Source organism: Coenobita brevimanus, chromosome 112 (assembly GCF_032717465.1).
Source record: "Coenobita brevimanus isolate Jiangsu-jjx chromosome 112, ASM3271746v2, whole genome shotgun sequence".
Lineage (NCBI taxonomy): Eukaryota > Metazoa > Arthropoda > Malacostraca > Decapoda > Coenobitidae > Coenobita > Coenobita brevimanus.
In genome coordinates, this window is record NC_137065.1 from 863,295 (window position 1) to 886,628 (window position 23,334).

Here is a 23,334-nt window from a genome sequence, read left to right on the forward strand (position 1 = left end):
CCTGCTTATGCCCTCAGACTTAGAAAATAAGATATGCCAACATTAACACACACACACACACACACACACACAAAGCAGATGAACACACCCACGCGCGTGCACGCGCAGTCCCGACAAAGGAGGTAATGTAGTGGAAGTTGTTTAGCTCCACCCTACTGGACAGGTTATATAAACACACGCACGCACATGCACACACACGCAGAGAGAGAGAGAGAGAGAGAGAGAGAAAGGAGCAAGAATAGAGGGACAGAGAGGGAGGGGGGGGAGATAACGGGACCTGAGTAACCTGACTTGTAGGGTGGACCTCAAGCACTTCCACTATCCCTGTGATCGTGACTGTGTGTGTGTGTGTGTGTGTGTGTGTGTGTGTGTGTGTGTGTGTGTGTGTGTGTGTGTGTGCACCTAATATACTTTTCCTTAACTCCCAGAAAGAATACCAGTCAAAATATTTTATCGTTTCATTTTTCCAGTGCTTGTCTGTACTGGCTATTGAACTGTAAACCATCCTCAGTTCATAGTCTATATTGTTTGAAGAAAAGAATCTATATAGAATCAAGAAAAGAATTGTTGTAGTTCCAGGAGAAGTTCGCCTTTGTCTGACATCCGGGTCTTTTGATTTGGTAACCTTTTCCTGTGCTCGTGCCCAATTCGTTTCTTTCTTTTTTTCATTTTCATTTTTTTTTTCCCTGGTGGCTGTATACTGTGGAACGTGATATCATAATTCTTCATTGACCTTCGCCGTCTTTCTCACACACAGCATTGCCACACGCCTTTAGCACATTGACTATGATGGGAATTTAGAACCTCTGCATAAAGGATGAAGTGATAAAACTGGGATGAAAGTTCGGCAAGAAACAAGGACACAGTAATACGGTAATCTTAAGCCTATCAACCCTCCAGGCTGATTATATTCAGCGTCACAGTGACTCACTGGACTCATCTGTCATTCCTTCACTTCCCTTCCTTCATTTTTCTGTATTTTGAGCATTTTTTTTCATTTTTCATCATTATCCTTTACTGTTTCCCTGTCCCCTTTCTCGCCCCATCATCCCTTTCATAATGATGAGGGTAACGGAGAGGAAGGTGGTCAGGTAGGGGCATAAGACAGGTACAGGAATAAGGATAAGGCAGGAGAGGGGTTGACTTGCTCGGTAGGAAAGGTGAGAAATAGCGAGAGTGAGAGAGGGGTAAGGGAGAGAAACGTTTAGCATATGTTAGATTAAGGAAAGAGAGTTGGGGACTGGATGAGGGAGATGATCACTAAATTGCTTAGAAATTTTTCCTTTAATAAATTAGGATATATAAAGAAGGCAGAGTGAATAAATGAGTAAATAAAATAAAATAAAACCAAGCTCAGTTCTTACGCTAACAATATAACCCACACCATACATGTAAATAACTCCCTCCCCCCCCATTGTACCCACACTATCATCTTTCCAGACCTCCTCTCTTCCTGCTTACTATTCTGTGAAAAAAAAAGGGGGGTGAGGCAGGGTTATAGGTGGTCAGGCAGGAAAAGAGGGTAGGTATAAGAGTGAGGGTGAGGCAGTTGCTAGGTACAGCCAGGGATGAGGTGAGGCAGGAAGTTACTAGGTTGAGGCAGGGGTGAAGGGTTAGGCAGGAGGAAGCAAGTTATGAGGAAGAGATGGGGAGTGAGGGATAGGTAGGGATGGTGTTAGGGATGAGTAGGGGTGAGGCAGCATTGGTGGGGGGAGAGAGGGAGGGAGGAACAAGGATAAGAGACAAGTCCAGGTGAAAGATAAGGCAGGATGATTAACACATTCAGCTGAAGGACATGAGTTTTATGTAATCTGTTGCTACCAAGGATGTGGAGGTCGGTTTTGGAGGAAATGATGGAAATGAGGCAGGGAGGAGGTGGAGGCAGGGTGAGTGGGTTGTAGAGAGAGAGGCAGTAGTTGTTGGAAGGGGAAGTAGGAGCAATAGAGGGTACAAGAGGCTGGTGAAACAGGGTGAGAGTAGTGTAGAAGTTAGACAGAAGGCAGGATGGTGAAGCAGGTTTGATGAGAGGCAGGGTTTAGGTAAGCAAGGTAGTGTAGTTTTGGAGGGGAAGGGTGGGGTGGTGAGGCAGGATGAGGGTAGCGTAGGAGTGAGGCAGGGGTTCTGAGGCAGGGGGTGGAACAGAACACTTTCACTGCCTGGCTTCCTTTCTGCCTCACTCCCTGCCTGCCTGGATGGGTGGCTGAGAGAGAGAGATTGAGTGAAGGAAAGGCATGGAGGAGTATTGGAGAAGAGGAACAGGAAAGATATGAGGGAGGAGGAAAGGGAAAGGAAAGAAAACCTACAAGAAAAGAGAAAGGAGGGAAGGAGAGAAAGGATGCAGGAGAAGGGAAGAAGGAAAAGGGAATGGGAGAAGGGAAGAAGAAAAAAGTAGGAAAGAGGAGAGAATGAAGGAAAAGGGGAGGGAAAAGAAGGAAAGGAGAGCAGGAAGGAAGGGTCGAGGGAAGAGGGATGGAGAGAAAATGGAGAAAAGTAGGGAAGCAAAATGATGGAGTGAGGAAAAAGAGGGAAGGAAAGAAAAGAAGGGGGGGAGAGAGAGAGAGAGGGAGAATGAAAGAATGGAAGGAGAGAAAAGGGAGAAGGGAAGGAAGAGGGAAGTGCCAAGGTGAACTGGGGCAACTCTAGCCACGGACCAGCTCTTAAAGAGGGGAGGGAGTTGCAGGAGGGGGGAGGGAAGAGTTGAAGGAGGAGAGAAGGGTGACTTGATGTGGGGGTAGGACGAGAGTTGAAGGAGGAGGGAGGGAAGGGGAAACAGGAGGTTGGAGGGGGAAAGGATTAACTGAAAGTTGTTAGTGGGAATAGGAGTAGCAAACAACTGACTTAAGGAGAAGAGAGGAAGAATAGAATTAAAACAGGGAATGGAAAATATGAAGGAAGGAGAGAGGGAAGGGAGAAAGCGAGAGTTGAAGGAGGGGGAGGGGACAGGAGAGGGGTGGAATGGAAGATGGATGGGATTGGGAAAGTGGAGAGTTAAAGGAAGAGGGGAAGGAGTGAGTGGGGAGTTGAAGTAGGGAGAAGGTAGAAGAGCGAAGAGTTGAAGTAGGGGGGAGGGTGAAGGAGACAGGAGGAAAGTGGAGGTGAGATTGTATGCCTTCTACTCCACCTTTTCCTCCCCCCTCCTCCCCTTCCCCATCTCCCCAATTAACTGCAAACTCATCTCCCACCGTTATCTTCATTCATTCTGACTCATAAAAGCAATATTGTACCTCATCCTTACTTTCCGATAAACAACCCAACCCGTCTTTCATTCGATTTCATATGCCAGCCCTATACTGACCACTAGTTACTTTCATCTGTTATCACATTCCTTTTTCGTCTTCACCAAACCAATCAGTCACCTTCATTCGGTTTCACATTCCAGAATCATCTTCGTGGTAGATCTATCATTAAGCATTTTCATATTCATTTTTCATCTTCACCTGATCAACACGTCACCTTCATTCATTATCATTTTCAAGCCTCATCTTCAATACACCAACTAGTCACATTCATTCAGTTTCATATTCACATCATCATCTCTTTGGTAAACACATGGTCAGTTATCATCATATTCATTTCTCATCTTCACTTGTATGAATGCATTGAGTGTCTGTTGTGTCTGGTACAGTGCATCAGGTCTGTGGTGTGTATGAGAGTGCATGTGAGTTTGAGTGTTGTGTATGTACATTGTGAGTGCATTGAATGAGATATGTGAGTGCATTGAGTGAAATGTTTGAGTGTGACTGTGGTTGAGTAGAGTGTGGTAGTGCCAGTCTTCGTGAGTGCAGTGAGTGAGTTGTGTGAGTATATTGATTGCGACTGCATGGTTGAGTGAGTAAGGCAGTGCTTGTCTTCCACATCACACTTGGTACCATATTTTGTCCCAACCTGACTCACTCCCGTTATCCTCTCTTTCATCCCCCTCCCTCCCTGCTGCATCTTTCTCTCTTAATAAATGAAGATACTATACTCTCTTTATTTAACTTGGCCAAAATTGTTGCCTCCCGTTTGAATGCCGAGTTGTAACAGTAGAGTAACCCTTCGTATGCCAGGTGAAAAAACAACCTGGAAGGCCACGTGGGGTCATGAAAAACCCCAACTTAATTTTTGGACTTTTCCCATATGCACAAAGTTGCAAATGTTATCCGTACATATATTGCTCAGGACCGGCATGTGTAGCCAATCCACCATGAGTCTCTTTTGTGTTTTATTTATTTTATTTTATTTATTTTGTGTGTGTGTTTTTTTTTTTAAGGAAAGTAATATTTTTATGATTTTTTTCAATTTTTTTGAAAGTGTACATGTAATGGTTAATGTGGCGTATATTTTTAGGTTATATCAGGGTTATTCATTGAGCATGCTCCAAACATAATAAAGTAAGTGTGTTAACAGTTATAATACAATATAAAAAATCATGAAAACAAAATTATGCAAAAAATTTGGTTGCATCCATATTTAGAACATAAACAAGATTGACATTTAAAATCAGAAAACCCCTCATTGATTTTAACATCAGATAAAGCAGTACAGGTGTCATTATCAGCATCAGAAATGGGAGGATCTTCTACGATTCTCCCCTGCTGACTGTAGAACATCTCAGCATTCAGTGATATGGTCAATAATATCTAGAATCTGGGGAAAAAAAAAAAGTTACACAGAATGCTAGGTAGGGTACCAGACAACCCCCATTGAAGTTTGCACCCCCCTAACTCCTGAACTATAAGAGTCTTTCCACACAGATGTTGTTTGCTTATACACTGGCCAAAGACAAACAAAGTCATGGTTCACTGGATCCCTAAAATAATAAGTGGCTGAATGACATCACTTAAAAATGTGTTGGAGTCAATCTGACTTCACATGGCATATGAAGGGTTAATGCTACAGTATTGTGCAAGTCACAAGAAGTGCTTTAGAAAGGATGTAGAGCTGTAGTACTGTCTTTGTCATTTTGTAACATTGTGCTAAGAGAAATAAGGTACAAAAGACAAAAATCTGATGCCTTTCTAACCACTTGACATAGGGTGAAGGAGGATTGGGTCCTTTTGCATTGTGTCTGTAGCAGTCTGTGTATGAAAAGACACTTTAATCATAGAAGACGTGGCCACAAGCTGATTGCTTCCATGTCACGCTGTCTTTCACCATCAGGCTGCCCTCCCTCCAGCTCACACATAACAGAAGCTTCCTCACACTGCAGAGGTTATTTTAGAAAGTAGTAGCAGACGGTGGCTAGTGGTAACCAGTATAGCTTGCTACATCATCTATTTTCTCACCTGTCTCATGTGTGGTACTCTGGACACACCCACTTGTCTTGCCTTTGATAAATCAAGGTCACGTCTTGCTTCATTCTTGTATTTTGATTAACTGTGCACATGTTGAGGAAGACTTGGTGGTAGTGGTGAGATTGTGGTAGCTATATTATTATTTGTAGTAATAGTAGTAGTAGTGTCTGTAGTAATAGTAGTAGTATCTGTAGCAGCAGCAGCAGTAGTAGTAGTAGTAGTAGTAATAATGTTGTTGTTGTTGTTGCTGTTATTGCTTAACTCCAGTCTGTGTGTCCAAGCAGACCTGTTGACCACAGGTAAATAACTACTTCTGTGGAGCTGTTGTACAGGTACAGTACAGATACACACACACTCTGTGTAGGGATCCAGCCCGCCCTTGTGGTAGGCAGTGCCACACCAACATCCTTCCTTGTGGTGAGGAGCAGGGAAACAAGATGAGATTTGTCTCCTGGGTGGATGTTGTAACCGCTCATGCATGGTGCACAGCATCACCAGGTGTAGGCTCCTTGATAGCCCCAGTAGTAGTAATGTTGATGGCAGGAGTGGTGGTAGTATCAGTGATGATGACATAGGTAATAGTCAATGGTGGTGGTGTTCATAGAGTCATGGTAGCAGTAGTGGTAGTGGTAGGAGTAATGGTAAGTGTCGTGGTGGTAGTGATGTGTTAGGTTAGTGGTTGTGGAAGAGCTGTGGTTGGCCTTGTCTCCCACACACTCATGCCTGCCACTTTTTATACCAGTCCTGGTGACACTGCCTCAGTCACCTACCCCACCAGTCAGTACACCGGTTATCTCATCAGTCACTTACCCCACCAGTCAGTACACCGGTTATCTCACCAGTCAGCCTACCATCAGTCACTTACCCCACCAGTCAGTACACCGGTTATCTTACCAGTCAGCCTACCATCAGTCACTTACCACACCAGTCACCTGGTTGCTAGCTAGTTACCCAACCTGTCAGTCAGTTACTTCATTATTCATTCAGTTGGCCACTTGCCTCTGTTTCATCTTAGTCTTTTCCCTCACCAGCCACCATTCACATCGTCAGTCAGCAAGCAAGCCAATTAACTCACCAGTCAGCCTGTCAGTTTCCTCATCATTGAGTTAGCCACACAGTTGTTTTTGTTGTTGTATTGTTGGCATTATCTTGGACTTTAAGATGTGAGTGATAGAGGGTGTATAACTGAACAGAGTCATTTTACTTCAACCTGCAGCCCACTGGTTCACATCAGGTGAACTAGGATCTGCAGTTTCTACCTCTACCCAGTCCATGTGAAAAATACAACAAAACAAAATGGTTATGACAGTAATTACTAGGAAGACGTGTTTATCTTTGAATGAGATCATTTATGAATAAGACCCTTGTTATGGAGAGACAAGTAGATATTGGATGAAATTCTTTGTATATACAACCACAGGAATCCGCTGTTGCCACAACACTCCTAGGATGAGATTCACTAACTTATTTATAGTTCAAGCATTTACCATTGACATTGACTTTGGTTTGTCTGTTAAGTGTCTGGTAGCTGTATGAGCAAAGGTAAATATAAGAACAAGCAGTCCTATACTGTACACAATTTAAGGTGAACGCATGATCAAGCAGTCTCATACACAGCATAAGAGAAATGCATGAACAATCAGTTAAGAAAATGTATGCTGTTAACAACAGTGCTCTACACAAGTTAAGAAAATGTATGCTATTAACAAGCAGTCCTCTACACAGTTAAGATAAACATATGAACAAGCAGGCCAGTACACAACAAAGGCTTAAGAAAATTTATGGAAACGGATTGTGAGCTTGGCCACAAACCCACTCGGATCTCCCTTCACGTCTTCGTTCTCACACAATAGGCAGTTGATAATTTGTGTGTCTCACTTACCTTGAAACATCCCAAGGTGATGATAGGAACAGTCATCATGTGAAGGCTTTTGTCATTGAAAAACTTGGAGTTTCAGTTCATATTGCTTCATTTGGTTCATTATATGAAATAGACATATCATTGGTTTAGAATGTGCTGTGTTGTAGTTATTTTGTTTTCATATGACAGAACTGGGCAACTCTCACGGGCGAAATACTAAATTGTGGTCAACACTGTGGGACTTAGTCATAGGTAGATAGATAGATAGATAGATAGAGGACCTAAATCATGAGATAAGAATGAGTCTCATCGATTACTTGTCAGAATTATCTCCCAGTCTAACTACACTTGGCAGTCAACTGACCTGAGATGAGGTTATGGATATTTTGCCAAGTGAGAATAAACTGTTTCACTGTCGGTTTTTACTGGAACTTTTTTTTTTTTTTTTTTGGTATATGAATAAGATGAGGAAGAGTGAATTAGTACGGTACTTATTCAATTACCTACCTACCTACTGTGTTCCTATCTACATGCCTGCCTGCCTGCCTACCTTCTTACTGATCTACCAACCAGGTAACCAACCAACCAGCCTACCTACCTGCCTGCCTCCCTGCCTACCTACCTACCTACCTACCTACCTACTTACTGACCTACCTTCCTACCTACCTACCAACCAACCTGCCTCACTGCCTGCCTACCTACACTGTGCATACCTTCCTACCTGCCTGTTTACCTACTATGTACTTACCATCCGACCTATCCACCTACCTACCTGCCTACACTGTGTTTACCTTCCTACCTGCATATTTACCTACTGTGCACTTACCTTCCTACATACCTACCTACCTACAGTGTTCTTATTTCACTACCTGCCCATTTACCCACTACGTACTTACCTTCCTATCTACTTACTATGTACTTACCTACCTCTCTGTGTGCCTACCCACCCACCTCCCTAGGCTCAGAAGTGGAGATGCAACTGTGTATGTGTGAGGTTTAAGGCAGTGTACAGTGGCCTGAAAACTGTTCTGCCATGGCCACCCCTCATCAAGGTGTTCACAGGAAGAAGCAAGTCACTGGAGATGATAGAGGAAGGTTACCTGTTCTCTCTTCCTCCTTCACTTCCTTTATTTCAATTTCATTCCTCCCTCACTCAGAGTCCTTTCCCTTTCGGTCCTCACCCTTCCCTTCTCTCATTTCCCTTTCATTCCTCGTCTGTTTCCATTTCTTTCCATTTTCTTCCTCCTTTCCCATATTTCTTTCCCTTTGATTTCTTCCCTCCCTTCTTTCTATACCTTTCCTTCTTCCCTTCTTTTCTTTCCTTTCCTTTCCTTCCCCTTCTTTTTCTCTCTTTCCTTGTGCTTTCCTCTCTTCTCTCATTTTCCTTTTCTTTCTTCCTCTTTTCCTTCCTTTCCCTTTCCTCTCTTGCTCCTATTCCATTTCCATGCTTCCTTCCATGATCTTCCCTTTCATTTTCCTCCCTTCCCTTTTTCTTCCTTTTCCTTTTCCTCCTTCCATCTTTCCCACTCATCTTACTGCAGGTGTATATTTTCTTATCTGACCCCTGTTTTTACATACCCACAGCCTGCACAGTGGCATTATCCAGCTATGGGACTACCGAATGTGCACGCTGGTTGACAAATTTGACGAGCATGAGGGTCCTGTGCGTGCTGTGTGCTTCCACCAGCAACAGCCGCTGTTCGTGTCAGGTGGAGATGACTACAAGATCAAGGTGGGTGAGAGGAGCATTTGTTAAGGTAGGCTATGTATTGTTATTTAGAGTTGGAAAAATATTAGTTTCCAAGGTTCATTAAGTTTAGAGTTGGAAAGAGTGTTAGTTTCTAAGATTCATTAAGTGTAAGATTTGTTGTTGTTTAGTACTTGTGATAAAAAATGAGCTAACATGTATCATTGTTAATAGATATGTAATGAACTAAGGTAATGTGCAGGGTTGTGGAGTTGGAGTTGTGGAGTCATCTGTTTTTGGTTGGAGTCAGAGTTGGCGTCGGGAAAATTCCCATGACTTCAACTCCGAACTTTTTTATTCTGAAATGGTATCAATCGTATCTTTTCAATACTTTATTCAGTTTATTTTACAACCATGTATAATGGTTTATTTGTTATTATGCAAAGACAATAAGTAGAGAATATAAAATCAAGATTTAAGAATTGCATATATCAAAATTCATGGATATTATTCATTTACCTACATCATGTCCATGTGCCGTATTATTAGTACGGTACATATACTATAGTTGGAATCAGAGTCGTACTTGTAATATTTCTGGAGTTATAGTCGGGAAGTATTATCACTGACTCCGCAACTTAGGTAATGTGTGTGTGTGTGTGTGTGTGTGTGTGTGTGTGTGTGTGTGTGTGTGTGTGTGAGTATCCCAAGTACTAAAACATGCTTTTCCCTGGTAGGTGTGGAACTATAAGCTGCGTCGATGCCTCTTCACACTGCTTGGCCACCTTGACTACATCCGCACAACAGAGTTCCACCAGGTTCAGTATCTCCATCGGGCATTATACTGTATCTAGTTTTAACCCTTTGAATGACTAAAATTATCAGACCCTTACAGTGGTTTAAGAAACTTTAAAATGCCTTCACTTTGATGATTGACTGTAATATTTGCACTGAGCATTTTGTTGATAACTTCACACTGTATCATGTTTTCTCTCTTCTTGCTGTCTAGACCAAACCTTACCCCATCCTAATAGAAAGAGGTCAGGCTGATGATGATAGTTTAACTCATACTAGCTTCTCATCCTCCATTTGACAGGAATACCCATGGATCCTCTCTGCATCCGACGACCAAACCATCCGCATCTGGAACTGGCAGAGTCGATCCTGCGTGTCTATCCTGACAGGCCACAACCACTACGTCATGTGTGCTCGCTTCCACCCTACCCAGGACCTCATTGTGTCGGCCTCCCTTGACTCAACTGTTCGTGTGTGGGACATCTCAGGTATTCCGGGCAAACCTGGAGGTAAGGCACTCACTCCTATGCTGGTACCCTGCAGACTGACCTAACCTCACTTGCCATAGTCTTCATCGCCATAGTCTTAACCTGTTCAGTTTATGATGTACTTTTAATTTTATTCTTGCTATTACCAGTTTTGCTCAGCTTTGGACAGACTTTTAGTAGTGAAGGGGTTAATGTTGTTTGTGTTGTTGTGGCCCCAGGTTCATCTGAAATATGAACTCAGTGGACTGTAGGCTGTATCCCATCTCCTGCAGTCCACTGTCCTCCTTTCAAGGGATAGGGAAGTAGCTGAGCAATATTTGTATCACTGGGCCGGTAAGACATCAGGTTATGTCAGTGTCACCACATAAAGTTTCGCTTCCCAGCACGGAAGGAGTTAGTGAAGGTTATATCAAACCTCCTCCACTTTGTAAAGTTTTAGCTTAATAAAATCATCTGGTAGTAATCAGAATAATACTGTATAAAAAGTACATCACAAGAATGAATGGGTTAACCTTTCATCTTATTCAAAGTTTACATCACCTTCTTGTAACATCATGCCTCTTCCTCCTGCATCTGCCCCATTTACTTCCACATCCAACTCGGTCATACCATTTCCATGCCATCCAGGTCCCAGGCTTTGGTTATCCTCTCTCGTATCATGATGGTGATGGGGTCAAGTGGTATATCTGGTGGTCTGCTGTCCCTCGCCCTCCACCCTATTGCCAGCTTTGTTCAGGGAATGGGATAATAACCTTAGTGCCTAGTGAGCCTTCCACACAATACCTCACGTACTGTACGTTTAGATACACAATAAGCTCAGGTGCTGTCGTATGGAGATTTCCACTTGGTACTTTAAATATTTTCAGACTGAGACTCACAAATTAACTCGAGTACATTCACACTGAGATGCACATAGTAGCTCAAGTACTTATATCAGGACTTCCACACAGTAACTCAGGTACATCATGCTGATGGCAAGTACTGTATAATCAACCTGATAATTTAGACGAAGATACTAACTTGAGACTTCCACACAAGAACTTGAGCACAGTCATTTATATTGGTGTCATTTTTAACAAGCCTTTGAAATATGAGATGAGTATTCAATACATTAAATATAGTAAAAGTTGTGAAGTAAGAATGTATAGTATTGAAATGCAAGGTGCACAGAATTTGCTATTCTCAGAAACTTATAGGGGAATTGCTGAATTATAGTAAATTTCTTCACTGTGACTTTAATACACAAACAGTCTTTACTAAAAGCATGTGTGTTGCTATGTTGTTAATTGCCAGAAATGGAGTTATGGACTTGTACAAAGCCTGCACTAATGAAGTATGTTGTAATGGCGAACGTCTCAAGCTGTGCAAGATTTGGCAGTGTTGTCAATCTTTCATAACATAAAATGTACCCATTGAACCCTTTGCTAGTTGAGTCTCAAGCACTGAACATGTATACAAGTTAGTTAATACCTAGTTTTTGACATGAAAAGTCCCACTCCCACCTCTGAGAATTGAGCTTAAGCTTGTCAGGTGACAAGAGAATGTATTATCCATTAAATTATACCTGTCAGGTGTAGTCTAGTGGATGCTGCCTGTATCTGCCATTTAGCAGACTTTGGTTCATTTCTGGGTGGTATGAGAGTCATGTATACTGTATTGTTACCACTTTTGCATCCCCTAAGCTAACTTATTACTGCATTGTCATGGACACGTAGTGCACATAAAAAGCTTAATTCTAAAGTAGTGTTTTTGTGTCTTTGAATGTGAAACACTTACTGAATAGGTAAGGGAGCAATATTGTTGTATTTTGTCATTGGTAGCAGGAGACCGGAATGGAATTAAGATGGTGTATATAGCAGAGTAAAATATAAATGCTTTTGAAACCATGTAATTCATTGATATTGAGTGGAATGCTAATTTTAGTCAAGTTTTAACTATCATATAACTATCATACTATACTGGCCATGTATCTGGTGACTGGTATACCATAGATGGGTTTAATATTGCTCTGTGCATCCTTCATGGTGGTGGTTGTACATGTGGGTAATTTTTCATCTTACAACAGTAACAAAAGCCCTGTGTCCTCTCCTACTTCGATCCTTGGACTTTGAAAATCAGCCTCGTGAACCCACAGCATTGACACTGATGACTTGATTTGGCTACGGGTCAGCCTCACCAGTGTCATCTCCTTTGGGTTCCTCATACTGTGTGAACACTGAAGGGTTTTGGACGTCAAGGAAGTTGAAAATATTGACACTGATCATTTTTGTAGTTTAAGTATGAATTGCATTTAAAGTAGAAAAATTTCATGTGACAATGACTTTGACTTAGTATCAGGTATTTGCTGAGCAGTGTTATGCATCCATTTTTCTCTAAATAAAAAAAGTACGGTATCGAGGACTGTAAATCTTTTCACATCATTTAAGAAATTGCTTATTATTTTCCTTATTGACTGATAAATCAGAACATAATACTGTCAAGCAAGTATTTAATAATATGTCAGAGCTATTTTTACTTGATATCGGATTGAGCCTGTGCAGGTTTATATCCAAGGAGTGGTTGGGGTTTATTGCTCATGAAATGCCACTCAAGGATGAGTGAGGCTGGCCACTTTCATCTTAAATGTCAGGACAACTTGCCTAGCCCCAGGCTTCTAAGCTCCTCATGGGGCAACACAGAATTATATGATGATGATGATAATGATTTTCCATATTAAGTGTGATTAATGCAAATAGTACAGTAATTATCATTGTTGATGTTTTCATCTTATAGCCCAAAACTCACAAGTGGTCAGTGCTCAGAGTTCATGAAGAGAAAAGCAGATCTGAGGATTATTGCTGCTTATATTACCTTAGTATGTGGGCTGTTAGGTTGGTCAGTAGTGGTGGTGGGTGGTGTTGGGTTGGCAGGTAAGAACAGTATGAACTAATAGACTTCTAGAAATGCATATGTGGATGAATGTCTTTAGGTGTCCAAAAATTGCTGTTTGTGAGTGTTTTCAGTCTATTAAACTCAAGTGTGGCTCAGATGTTGATGTTAATGTGATGAGTTGTCATTGTTGTTGTTTTTGCTAACCCAGGCACTTCTGAATATGAACCCAGTGGACTGCAGGAACCAGGCATTTCAGTTCCAAGGTCTTTTGTTGAGGTTGTGTTGCATGGCTATCTTTTGTGGTAGTGTGATGTACTATACATGGTGAGTAAGTGTGTTGTGTTGTAGAGGGCTGTCCATACCAGTGGGAGCATTTTGGATTGTTTGTGAGTTGTATTTTGTGATAATTTTGTAGCAGAGAAGGGTGGTAACTGCCTCAGAGTCTAGTTAGGTATATTTGTATGTAGGTTTTGGGTAGGATAGTCCCTGAGGGGTGGATGATTGGTGGAGGTTCATGAAGGATGCTGTTTGCCTGGAGGTTTTGAAGGACTGTAGTGAGTTTGTGTTTGCGATGTGTAGTACTGTGAAGAAGAGCGTAAGGGATGTAGTCGAGACATTCTGTGCAATGTTGGGAAGTTGTCTGTTTTTGTTCCTTTACAGTGAGGGCTGATGCAACATAAAGCTACATGAGTGGGATGTTTCATGGGTAGGAATAAGATGTAGTGAATAAAACAACAAGAGAAGAGGTATAGTACAGTTGAAGTTGGAAGTTCATGGAAAGGGAAGGAAGTTTTAAGAATACATGCAAGAAAGAGGATGGGAAAAAGATGAATTAGAGAGAAGATAAACAAAACTGAAGAGATATATAAAGGGTGAGAGGACCAGTTGATATCAGATGATCAAACCAAAGATGGGTGAGAAAATGGTTAGTCTGAGATGGCTAAAATGATGAAAGGGAAAGGAAGGTGATGAGGGAGGTTGAGAAAATTAGTAGTCTGAGGTGGAGATATTGATGGAGAGAGATGGACGGTGTTGTAGGAGGGTGAGAAAATTTCATCCAAACTGGAGAAGTTTATTGGAAAAAAGAAAGATGTTAAAAATGTTTGAATTACTCCCCACCATCACCCAAGGTCAGGCCAGAGTATCTGCAGGGTACCAGCTTGAGTAGTGCCTTTCGCTTCACTTCTTAATGTGAGTACTGTATTGTATTATTTAGTGTGAAGGTTATTGTCTTGCTCCTTTACTCTTTGTAATGTCGTACTCTTTTACTCTGTTTATTCCTTGCTGACTCCAAAACTACATACTATATATATATATATATGGTTTTTTTTAGTGTTTATTGTGAATATGTGTAATGTGAAACATCATATTTTCCTCAATTGTTTCTGCACTGCACAAGTTTTGGCAATAGTGTTTATATTTTTAGTATTGAGAGTGTGAAGCTTCCTGACATTTTTGTTGACCGCTCTGCTCACTCCATAATTTGTGTGTGTGTGTGTGTGTGTGTGTGTGTGTGTGTGTTTCCTTAACATGATTGATGATTCATCGGTTTTTGTTAGTTCTTGCTCTGTATTGCTTTAACTTTCATTGCTTTCTGGAGTTTGCCTCAACCCTTCCTACAGTGGGACAGGAGGTCAGGATTTTATTTATTTTTTTATTATTTTTTTTAATGGGGTAGATTTACTTTTGTTACTATGCTGTTATTGTCTTGTGCTTGATTTTGGTGTTGATAGATCCTCACTCTTTAGGAACCGTTTCATCAATAAGCTTATTTTCTTTATGTGTTCCTATCCATTTTGTTGTATTGGCTTTATATCCACCTGAACAAATTAGTGTGGTGTCATTCAGTATGAAGTGGAATATATTGTATAATTATTTGCCTAAGGGATGTTGTTGTGGCCCCAGATTGCAGACTGAAGCTGCCTTTCTTCTGCATTCCACCATCCTCCTGTTAAGGGAGAGGGAGGGAGTTGAGAGATATTTTTACAGTATAATCAGGCAGCTGAGCCACCTGGTTATATTGGTGCTAATGTGTGGTGGCATCTCTCTCCTGCATCTGCTTAAGGCTGTGTCCTTAACAAATGCTTGCTGGTGCAGGCGGAAGTTCAGCATCTCTGTAACCCATAGAAGTTCTCGCCTGCACACATCAGCATCCAGTGGGTCCAGTTGTATGAGTTGCAGTGATGCAAAATTTCCATCTGCACCTGCCCACAGTGGCACACCTAAGGTATAAACTGGATGTCTGTAATCCATTTGCTGCTGTGGGTTTTCCGTAGTCGAATGAAACCATTTGATGTTAATACAAAAATATATACATGCTGCTCATGAGCAGCATCAAAAGAGTTACTGGCTCCCAGGTTGTTCTCCGTGCATGCTGCTTCCTGGTACCGGAACTTTACTACATATTAGGCATGGTACTTTCTTCACTGAAACTTTATTACATATTGCACATGATAGTTTCTTTTCACCTTGAGAGTTTGATTAATTAAGGTGAATCGTGCACTGTCTGTTGATAATTGCAATCCATAATAAAAGATGGCATGAAGGTCTGTAAAGGAACTATCGAGCATGAATGAATAGCTTTCTGCATCATTTTATGCCTTCTGTTACTTTTTTACTTTTCTGCATCACAGGTACGTCAGAGATGATTTTTATGTGAATGTTGAAAATGTTACTGATTTCAGACTCAAAACAGCTTGTTGCATCCTTTATCATGCACCTTTAATTTCTTTCATACTCTTGTTATCCTTTGAGTCACATCTCCTTATTGTATGGTGAGGCAACTTGTCGTATGTCTGCTGTAAATGATACCAGTGACAGTTTCCTTAATGACTCTCTTGTTTATATATCATGATTTTTGTTTTTATCTGTCTTAAGCAGAGAGAGACAAGGTATTTGTCTTTGTCCATAGATGATGTACTTTATATGAGTCAGAGAGGAAAATGATGAACATACCCTAAGTATGAAGTACACACAGTGGAAGAGTAGGCAGACTTTGATCTAGAAAAAAAAGTATCCATACACAGTCTGGATGAAACCCTGTGACGCCACATATGATGGCTTTTGTAGAATGGCCAGTGATTCCACCCCACACTGGTAAATCTGCCTTCATGAGGATGCACTGGGTTGCATACTCGTGACATTTACTCGGCAGTTTTGTTATCGTGACAATATTTAGATGAATGAATATTAATATGGGGCATCCTGAACTGAATTCATAATTTCCAGTAAAGTCAATGCCTTTCTGTATTTTTTTTTTTCTAATTCATTGTACCTGAGTGATTGTAAACCTGTTCGTATGTATGCTCTTCTCTGCATGTGAATTATATATGTTATGCTTAATTTCTTCACAAGTTTTATTTACTTTTTCATGCAGCACTTTGAGTGTGTTATTTGCGTTTTTTTTGAGTGTCTAGTAATGTAGTTTTTGTTTGGACCTGTTGTACAGTATGTTAAATGTTTGTCATCCATAATGATGATATTTATTTTTTGTGCTTTAAACAGGTCTTATTACTACACTGTCAGCAGTTTGATACATAGGCTTTAGTTGTTGCTGCATCTGTGGGGCTGCCGTACAGGTACAGTACAATACCTACATCATTTAGGGATCCAGCACCCCCATGTGGTAGACAGCACCTCATCTGGGTTGGACCTGGGTCCTTCCCGTGGTGAGGTGCAGGGAAATACGAGGCTTGGCTCTTAGGTGAACACCACAGCTGCTCCGCCCAGGGTCACAGCCCCACCACGTGCATGCTGGCCTTAAACACCACTTGGACTTTGGTCAAATTCATGTTTATGGGATATCTTAAGTTATACAGAATACATAGTACTGTAATTACTGTACTGTAGCATCAAGGGTTTTTACATGCATACATATCATGATCCTTCATTTTTGTGTGTGTTTGATTAGCTACACACGCTGCCAGCTGCTAAATTCGCCATCCATTATCTCAGACTTTCTGTTGAAAGTTTTCTCCTCTTTGACAGTGAAATTTCCCTCCACTGAGTAAAGCTGCAAAAGGACAAAATTATTGCCAAGTTAAGGTGGATGAGCCATAGTACCTTCCTCTTCCATTTTGACAAAATCTCCATCAAGCTAAGGTAGACAAGCTATTAGCCTCTACACCAAGTTCAGATGAGCAAACTGTATCCTCTTTGCCAGGTTAAAATTAACAGAGTGTAGCATCTTCTTTTTCCACCTTGACAGACCCTGTGTCAGTTTAATGTAGGTGAACAATAGCATCTTTCTCTCCTGCTTCACCAGGGCTGCGTAAAAAGAATGTTTCTCCGGGAATGGCAGGAGGTCTGGGGGAGGAGCAGCATACCCGCAACCCTGAACTGTTCAGTGCCGGGGATGCCACCGTCCGCCTCGTGCTGGAGGGCCATGACCGTGGCGTCAACTGGGCCGCCTTCCACCCCACCCTTCCACTGGTCATATCCGGCTCAGATGATCGGCAGGTCAAGCTGTGGCGCATGAATGACTGTAAGGTAGGCTCAAGAAAGAAGGGAAAGATCATAGAATATTTTGTTGATAAATAATGAGTGTGTGAGGAAGAGAGGTTTGGAAGTCAGTGAGGCTAGGGAACTGACAAGAGATTGAGCTGGCTGGATGCATATTGTGAGAAGTGCATGATTAGAGATTTGGTACCTCTTTTTAATGTGACACTGTCTGGATTGATTCTGTCGGATATATTTGTGTGAAGCTACAGAACGTGGTGAATGTTTTGGGCGTATCTGATAGAGCCAGGTTTCCAGGGGCTTGAATGATGAGTGAATGAAAGTGCGGCCTATTGGATTGGGCAAACTTGGGCTGTCTCACCCTGCCCTAGGGTGGGAAAGGAGGTCCGGATGATGATGATGATGATTTTTTTTCTCCCTACCAAAGAATGGGATGAGGTAGGGCCCAGAGAGCAAGAGAAACCTGATAGAAGGAGAAACCAGCAAAACCTTTGCTCAGTTAAGTGGTCCACAGTCACATTCACCAAAAATCAGTTCAGTTAAATGGGCCACACACCCATTCACCAACCATTCAAGCCCTTATTTCTGCATCCACGTCATAGGTACGCCTTTCACACGTAGCTTCATGATAACATGGTACCTGTCAGACAGAGTTAGTGTGACAGTTGTCGAGTTAGAAAAGTGATGCCAAACCCTTGGTATACACTCCTCCATGCACAGTTCATCCAACCGGCTCAGTCTTATTTCGCCCACCATGTCAGCTTCCATACTTCTCTTTCTCACACCCTCATTTACCATATCTACCATCTTATTCTGTCAGGTACTTCTGGGCTCTCTGGACACTACCTAACTCCACCTTGTGGTGAGAAAGGAGATCTGGGTGATGAGGTTGATGATGATGATGATAGTGGTGATGATAATTTTTTTTTCATGGCAATGCATGGGAGGTAGTGATTCTATAACCACCTCATTATTATTAGTTTTTTTTTTTTTTTTTTTTTTCCCCCCCACTTTTTTAGCTAAGTATGGGAGGCAGTAATTCCTGTCATGTTTTGTTTTTACTCCATCCAGGCCTGGGAGGTTGACACATGCAGAGGCCACTACAACAATGTGTCATGTGTCATGTTCCACCCGCGCCAGGAGCTAATCCTCTCCAACTCAGAAGACAAGTCAATCCGAGTGTGGGACATGGCCAAGCGCATCTGCCTCCACACCTTCCGCCGAGAGCACGACCGATTCTGGGTCCTGGCTGCCCATCCAAGCCTCAACCTCTTTGCTGCAGGACATGACAGTGGCATGATCATTTTCAAGGTTGGGACTTGAGATTTGTTTAGTTCTTCCACTTGGCCCAGATTTTTGTACTTTTGTTGCATATTTCATGTAGCTCAGTGAAGAAAAAGACAGTAATATGCCTCTTCATCTTTTTCATGGCATTTCTTAGTGATTAGCATCATGTTTTGGTGTTAAAATCTTGTTACAACATAGCATTCAAGATGGAGAGTTGGTAGTGTTCGGCAAATATTAGAATTAAAAATGTATAGTTGTGGTGTCAGTTTAGGTTGCTTCATCAGCTTTAAAAGATGTATGTACAGTACTTGTAGGAATGATGTGAATGATTTCAGTTATAGCGATTGCATTGTAAGTGCCTCAGTCCATCCATCCAACATCCAGTCCTATGTTGCCCCATGAGTAATGTAGGAGCCTGAGGCTAAGGAGGTTGGTCCTGACATTTAAGATAAGAGTGACCAGCCTCACTCATCCCTGAGTGGCATAATGTGAGCAGCACCACCCATTGGATATAAACCTGCATGGGCTCAATCCGATTGAAGTATCTTAATTATCCACTAAACCACCAGGCACCATAATTTGATTATATGGTTACCACCCGGCCTAGTAAATGGTTTACCAAAGGACTCATAATTTAGGGGGAAGAGTGGTCGTCTTTACAGCTAGTTTGTCATTTAGCATATTTATCATGTGGTAACCAGATTTTAGCATTTGAGGTCACAGAGTGTGACCTGAGGTAGAGGGGACTGAATAGGGAGGCTGCCAGAAGTCAAAGACCCCATTAGATGATCAAGGCTAACGCATACAAGCATGTTGGAGCCCATATAAACGATAGGATACTGTAAAATAATAACAAGCAGATTCCCAGTATGGTCAGTTTCTTTTTAAGTAGTGTTTTGTAGGGTAGATGGAGAGTTAATATAGACCCATCAGATGTGATTGATGAATTATTGTATAGAAAAGTTAAGTAACAACCAGTCCAGAAACACACGTATAATTTTCCTCAGCTTGAACGAGAGCGGCCAGCATACTCCCTCCATGGCCACCTGCTGTATTATGTCAAGGATCGCTTCCTTAGGCGCCTTGACCTCACCAAAAACAAGTAAGTACATTTACAGTAGATACTCAGATGTACAGTTTAATACCATAATTAAGTGCTGTAATTTACCCCTCTTAAACTAAATAAAATTATGTGCAGATATCAAGAATAAATATGAAAAAATACTGTAATTTTATTGTAGGAATTAATTGCTTGTGTTTGTCAGGGATGTGGCAGTGATGCAGCTTCGTGCAGGGTCCCGGGCTCCAATCTACAGCATGTCTTTCAACCCTGCTGAAAATGCCATCCTCCTCACCACTCGCACAGTCAACCAGGACAACAGCAACTATGATTTGTACCAGGTTTGTTAATAATGTTGCTTTTGTTATGTTGTTAGACTTTTGTTAGTTTCTCCTGTCAGTTTTGTCTTGCTTTCTGAACCACACCTCACCAGAAAATGTCATCATCCTTACCACACACACACTGGACGACAGCATCTGTGATCTAAACCAAGTTTGGTATTGACTCTCAGTTTGATGACATTTTTTATGTTATGGTTGTGCTTATGCCTTTGTACAAAAGTGTTTGAGTGCATTGAGTGCAAAACTAATTGTGGTACAAGTGTGCTTACTGTTCCAGGAAAGGTATAGGAAAGAATGATTGTAGAGAAGATTAAGGAGTACAGTAATCCCCTGCCAACCATGGGGTTCCCCAACTGTGGAATTCACATATGCATCCATCTGTCCATACACTGTAATATACAGTATTTGTATACCAAATCACCTACTGTGGGGCCTTGGTTCACATACTGCAGTGGCTGCCACAAGGTGGCAGCAGTGTTCTCCTGTACTAACAGCTTTCCCACCTTCCAGTTCAGTCTTTGTTGTTATTAGGAGCAGACTGGGTCGATGTGCTGTTACAGTGTTTCTCTCTCAGTTTATTGCTTGTCCTGGTGTCATCATGGGCCCAAAACGTTGAGTCTGTTGAGGATGAGGATGATGGTGAAGACAACAGCAAGGAGAGTAACAAGGCTCTTGCTTATCTTAGCAAAGGGTTACTTAGGGTCAGCAGTTTTGCCGACTTCTTCATTGACATAGATTGCTTCATGGAGCAGAGTCTAAAATTCAAGCATGGATTGGACTCAGGCTCCTTACTGACAGATACAGAAAGATCTCCAGAATACTGTATAATGAAGCAACTGTCTCTCCTCTGCAAAGTATTGGAAATATATGCTTTACTTTAAGAACCAGAAAGACCTTACCAATTCAATTCATATTCCTCCAGCTTGTTTTCTGTATTTTTCTGACAATTTCTAGGGTGTCAAAGTACCTTTCCCTGCTGAAAAATTTCCCCCCTGTTATTATCATCACGTTCCTTAAGCCATACCTATGATTGTTTGTTTCCAGTGTATGGAAGAAACTTACTCAGCATGCTCCAAAGTGGAATTTGTTTCCTAATTTCCCAGCTGGAGGTAATTAGGTTAGGTTAGGTTAAATTATTAGGTACAGTTAAGCTAGGTTAGGTTTAGTCAAACACAGTTAGGACAGTCCTTTGTGCCATTGAGCTGACGCATCGAGGAAGTTGTCACAGGGGAACAGTTAAAAGCAGCAGGGAAACAAATGCTTATTTACCACCCCAGAAATAATCAGAAAAATATAACACAATCAGGAAGAAGAAGAGCTAATTTGGTTGGGTGTGTGTACTGCTTGAAGCATGTTTACCCTGTGTTTCTTCAAACTGTCATCCTTAGTCAGCTGATAGTGGTCCCTAGCCTTCACCAGCATGGCACTCTAGCCAGCTGATAACTTAAATTAATCTAAAGTTGTACTGTAAATCACTTTCTACTTTTTTTGGAGGTCAGGGGGACTGAAACTGTTTTCTTTACTACTTTTGTTTCATGTCCCAAGAGAGGCCACATTTGTGCAAAATTTGATCATGATGATGAATCTATGGTCAAAAGTTAGGGGTAGGGTTGAGAGAGACATGCTGAAAAAGACCTGCGATGAGGTCATAGAATGTGACCTCAGGGATAAGAAACTGAATAGGTGGGCTGCCATTAGGTGACCCAGGCTAACACAAGCAAGCATCATGTTAGAGCCTTTGTAAACAGTATGGCGGTACGATGCGAGAATCATACTTTTTCTATGCATTTATCTTCTGCATTAGCTTTGGACTCCTTACCCCATCCTTAGTTAGGAAAAGAGGTTGTGATGATGATGATGATGGTATTCTGTGCCTCCTCTTGTGCCACAGATCCCAAAGGACTCAGATCCACAACTGCCGGATTCCCCCAGTTCTAAACGATCCGCCGGGCTGACTGCTGTGTGGGTGGCTCGCAACCGCTTCGCTGTAATGGACAAGACAAACCAAGTGAGTAACAGTGAACCGTGGATTACCTTACAGTTCTGTTTATCTGTCTTTGAATCAGTCTCTCTGGCTGGCTGTTTTTTTGTTTATCTTATTTTATCTACCTTTATTCCTTGACTTTATCCTTCCCCAGCTGATATTTTAAAGTGTACAGAACGAGAAGACAGGGAAAGAGAGCATCCTGTACTGTGAGTGAAGCTTCATATTTTATTCTTGCTGGCTTTGAATAAATTTATGTGAGTAACGGTAAAAGATGGATTAACTTTCACTTTAATCTGTTTAAAGAGGGCCAGAGTGAGGCCACAAAGAGAAGTTAGCATGCCCAAGTGCGATGGTAGAAGTTACATACTGTATTGTATTCTGCAGATGTTTCATCATTTTATTGTATGTAATTGTGAAGGATGAATTACCTTACAGTTGTTTTCATCCCTACTATATAAAGTCCGAAGTAGGCATCAAGGGAGGCGAACACACCTGAATGTGATGGCAGAAATTATGTAGTGTATTTTATTGTGGCAAACTCTTACTTTGTTTAGGGAAAAGAAATTCAGGTATGTAGTTATTGTCAGCATTGTTTTCATCGCTGGAGGTTTCTCAGAACATGAACCTGGTGCCGTTCTGCAGTCCACCAACACTCTTTCAGGGGAGAGGGAGTTGTGGTTGTACACATGGTATAAACTCCCTAATTATGGAGTTGAGGGATGTTTGTGTAACGTACTCATGTGCATTGCTACCACAGTCTGAAGACATCCCTAACCAGCACAAAAATATCCAGTAAAGGAGTTCATTATCATCTTGTCTATTGTATTCATTTCATGTCTTCATCCCTTTCAGATTGTTCTCAAGAATCTGCAGAATGAGGTAACAAAGAAAGTAAGCGCTCCACACTGTGATGAGATCTTCTACGCTGGCACTGGCACCCTCCTTCTCAGGGATAGTGAGGGTGTCTCTCTCTTTGACATCCAGCAGAAGAGGTCAGTGCAAGAGTAGGTTCACCAAACTTAAGTGTCTTGAAGATCGTTTAATGTATTTAATCCATTCACTTGATGTATTGCTGCTCTTGGGTGATTGCCCTTTCCTCGTTTCCTTCCTTCTTTCCTTCCATCCTCTTCTGTCTTTTTTCTTTCATTCTTTCCTCATCCTTATCCCTACATGTGATTCTACACTCCTTCTTGTCTTTGTTTCCTTCATTCTTTCCTCTTCCT

The 23,334-nt window shown here is 41.6% G+C and overlaps 1 protein-coding gene across 4 annotated transcripts in view; it reads left to right on the forward strand.

The window, feature by feature from the left end:
* Positions 1 to 23,334, forward strand: part of alphaCOP (coatomer subunit alpha) — a 58,708-nt gene that overhangs the window by 22,994 nt on the left and 12,380 nt on the right. Inside the window, exons 2-10 of one of the 4 annotated variants that reach the window (XM_080286609.1) lie at positions 8,722 to 8,869; positions 9,562 to 9,642; positions 9,921 to 10,128; positions 17,243 to 17,466; positions 18,508 to 18,747; positions 19,731 to 19,825; positions 19,989 to 20,124; positions 22,016 to 22,132; positions 22,964 to 23,103. In XM_080286609.1, the coding sequence (XP_080142735.1) occupies positions 8,722 to 8,869; positions 9,562 to 9,642; positions 9,921 to 10,128; positions 17,243 to 17,466; positions 18,508 to 18,747; positions 19,731 to 19,825; positions 19,989 to 20,124; positions 22,016 to 22,132; positions 22,964 to 23,103 (1,389 nt within the window). The remainder of the gene's footprint in view (positions 1 to 8,721; positions 8,870 to 9,561; positions 9,643 to 9,920; positions 10,129 to 17,242; positions 17,467 to 18,507; positions 18,748 to 19,730; positions 19,826 to 19,988; positions 20,125 to 22,015; positions 22,133 to 22,963; positions 23,104 to 23,334) is intronic. The other 3 variants (XM_080286611.1, XM_080286610.1, XM_080286613.1) reach the window with 3 other exon arrangements.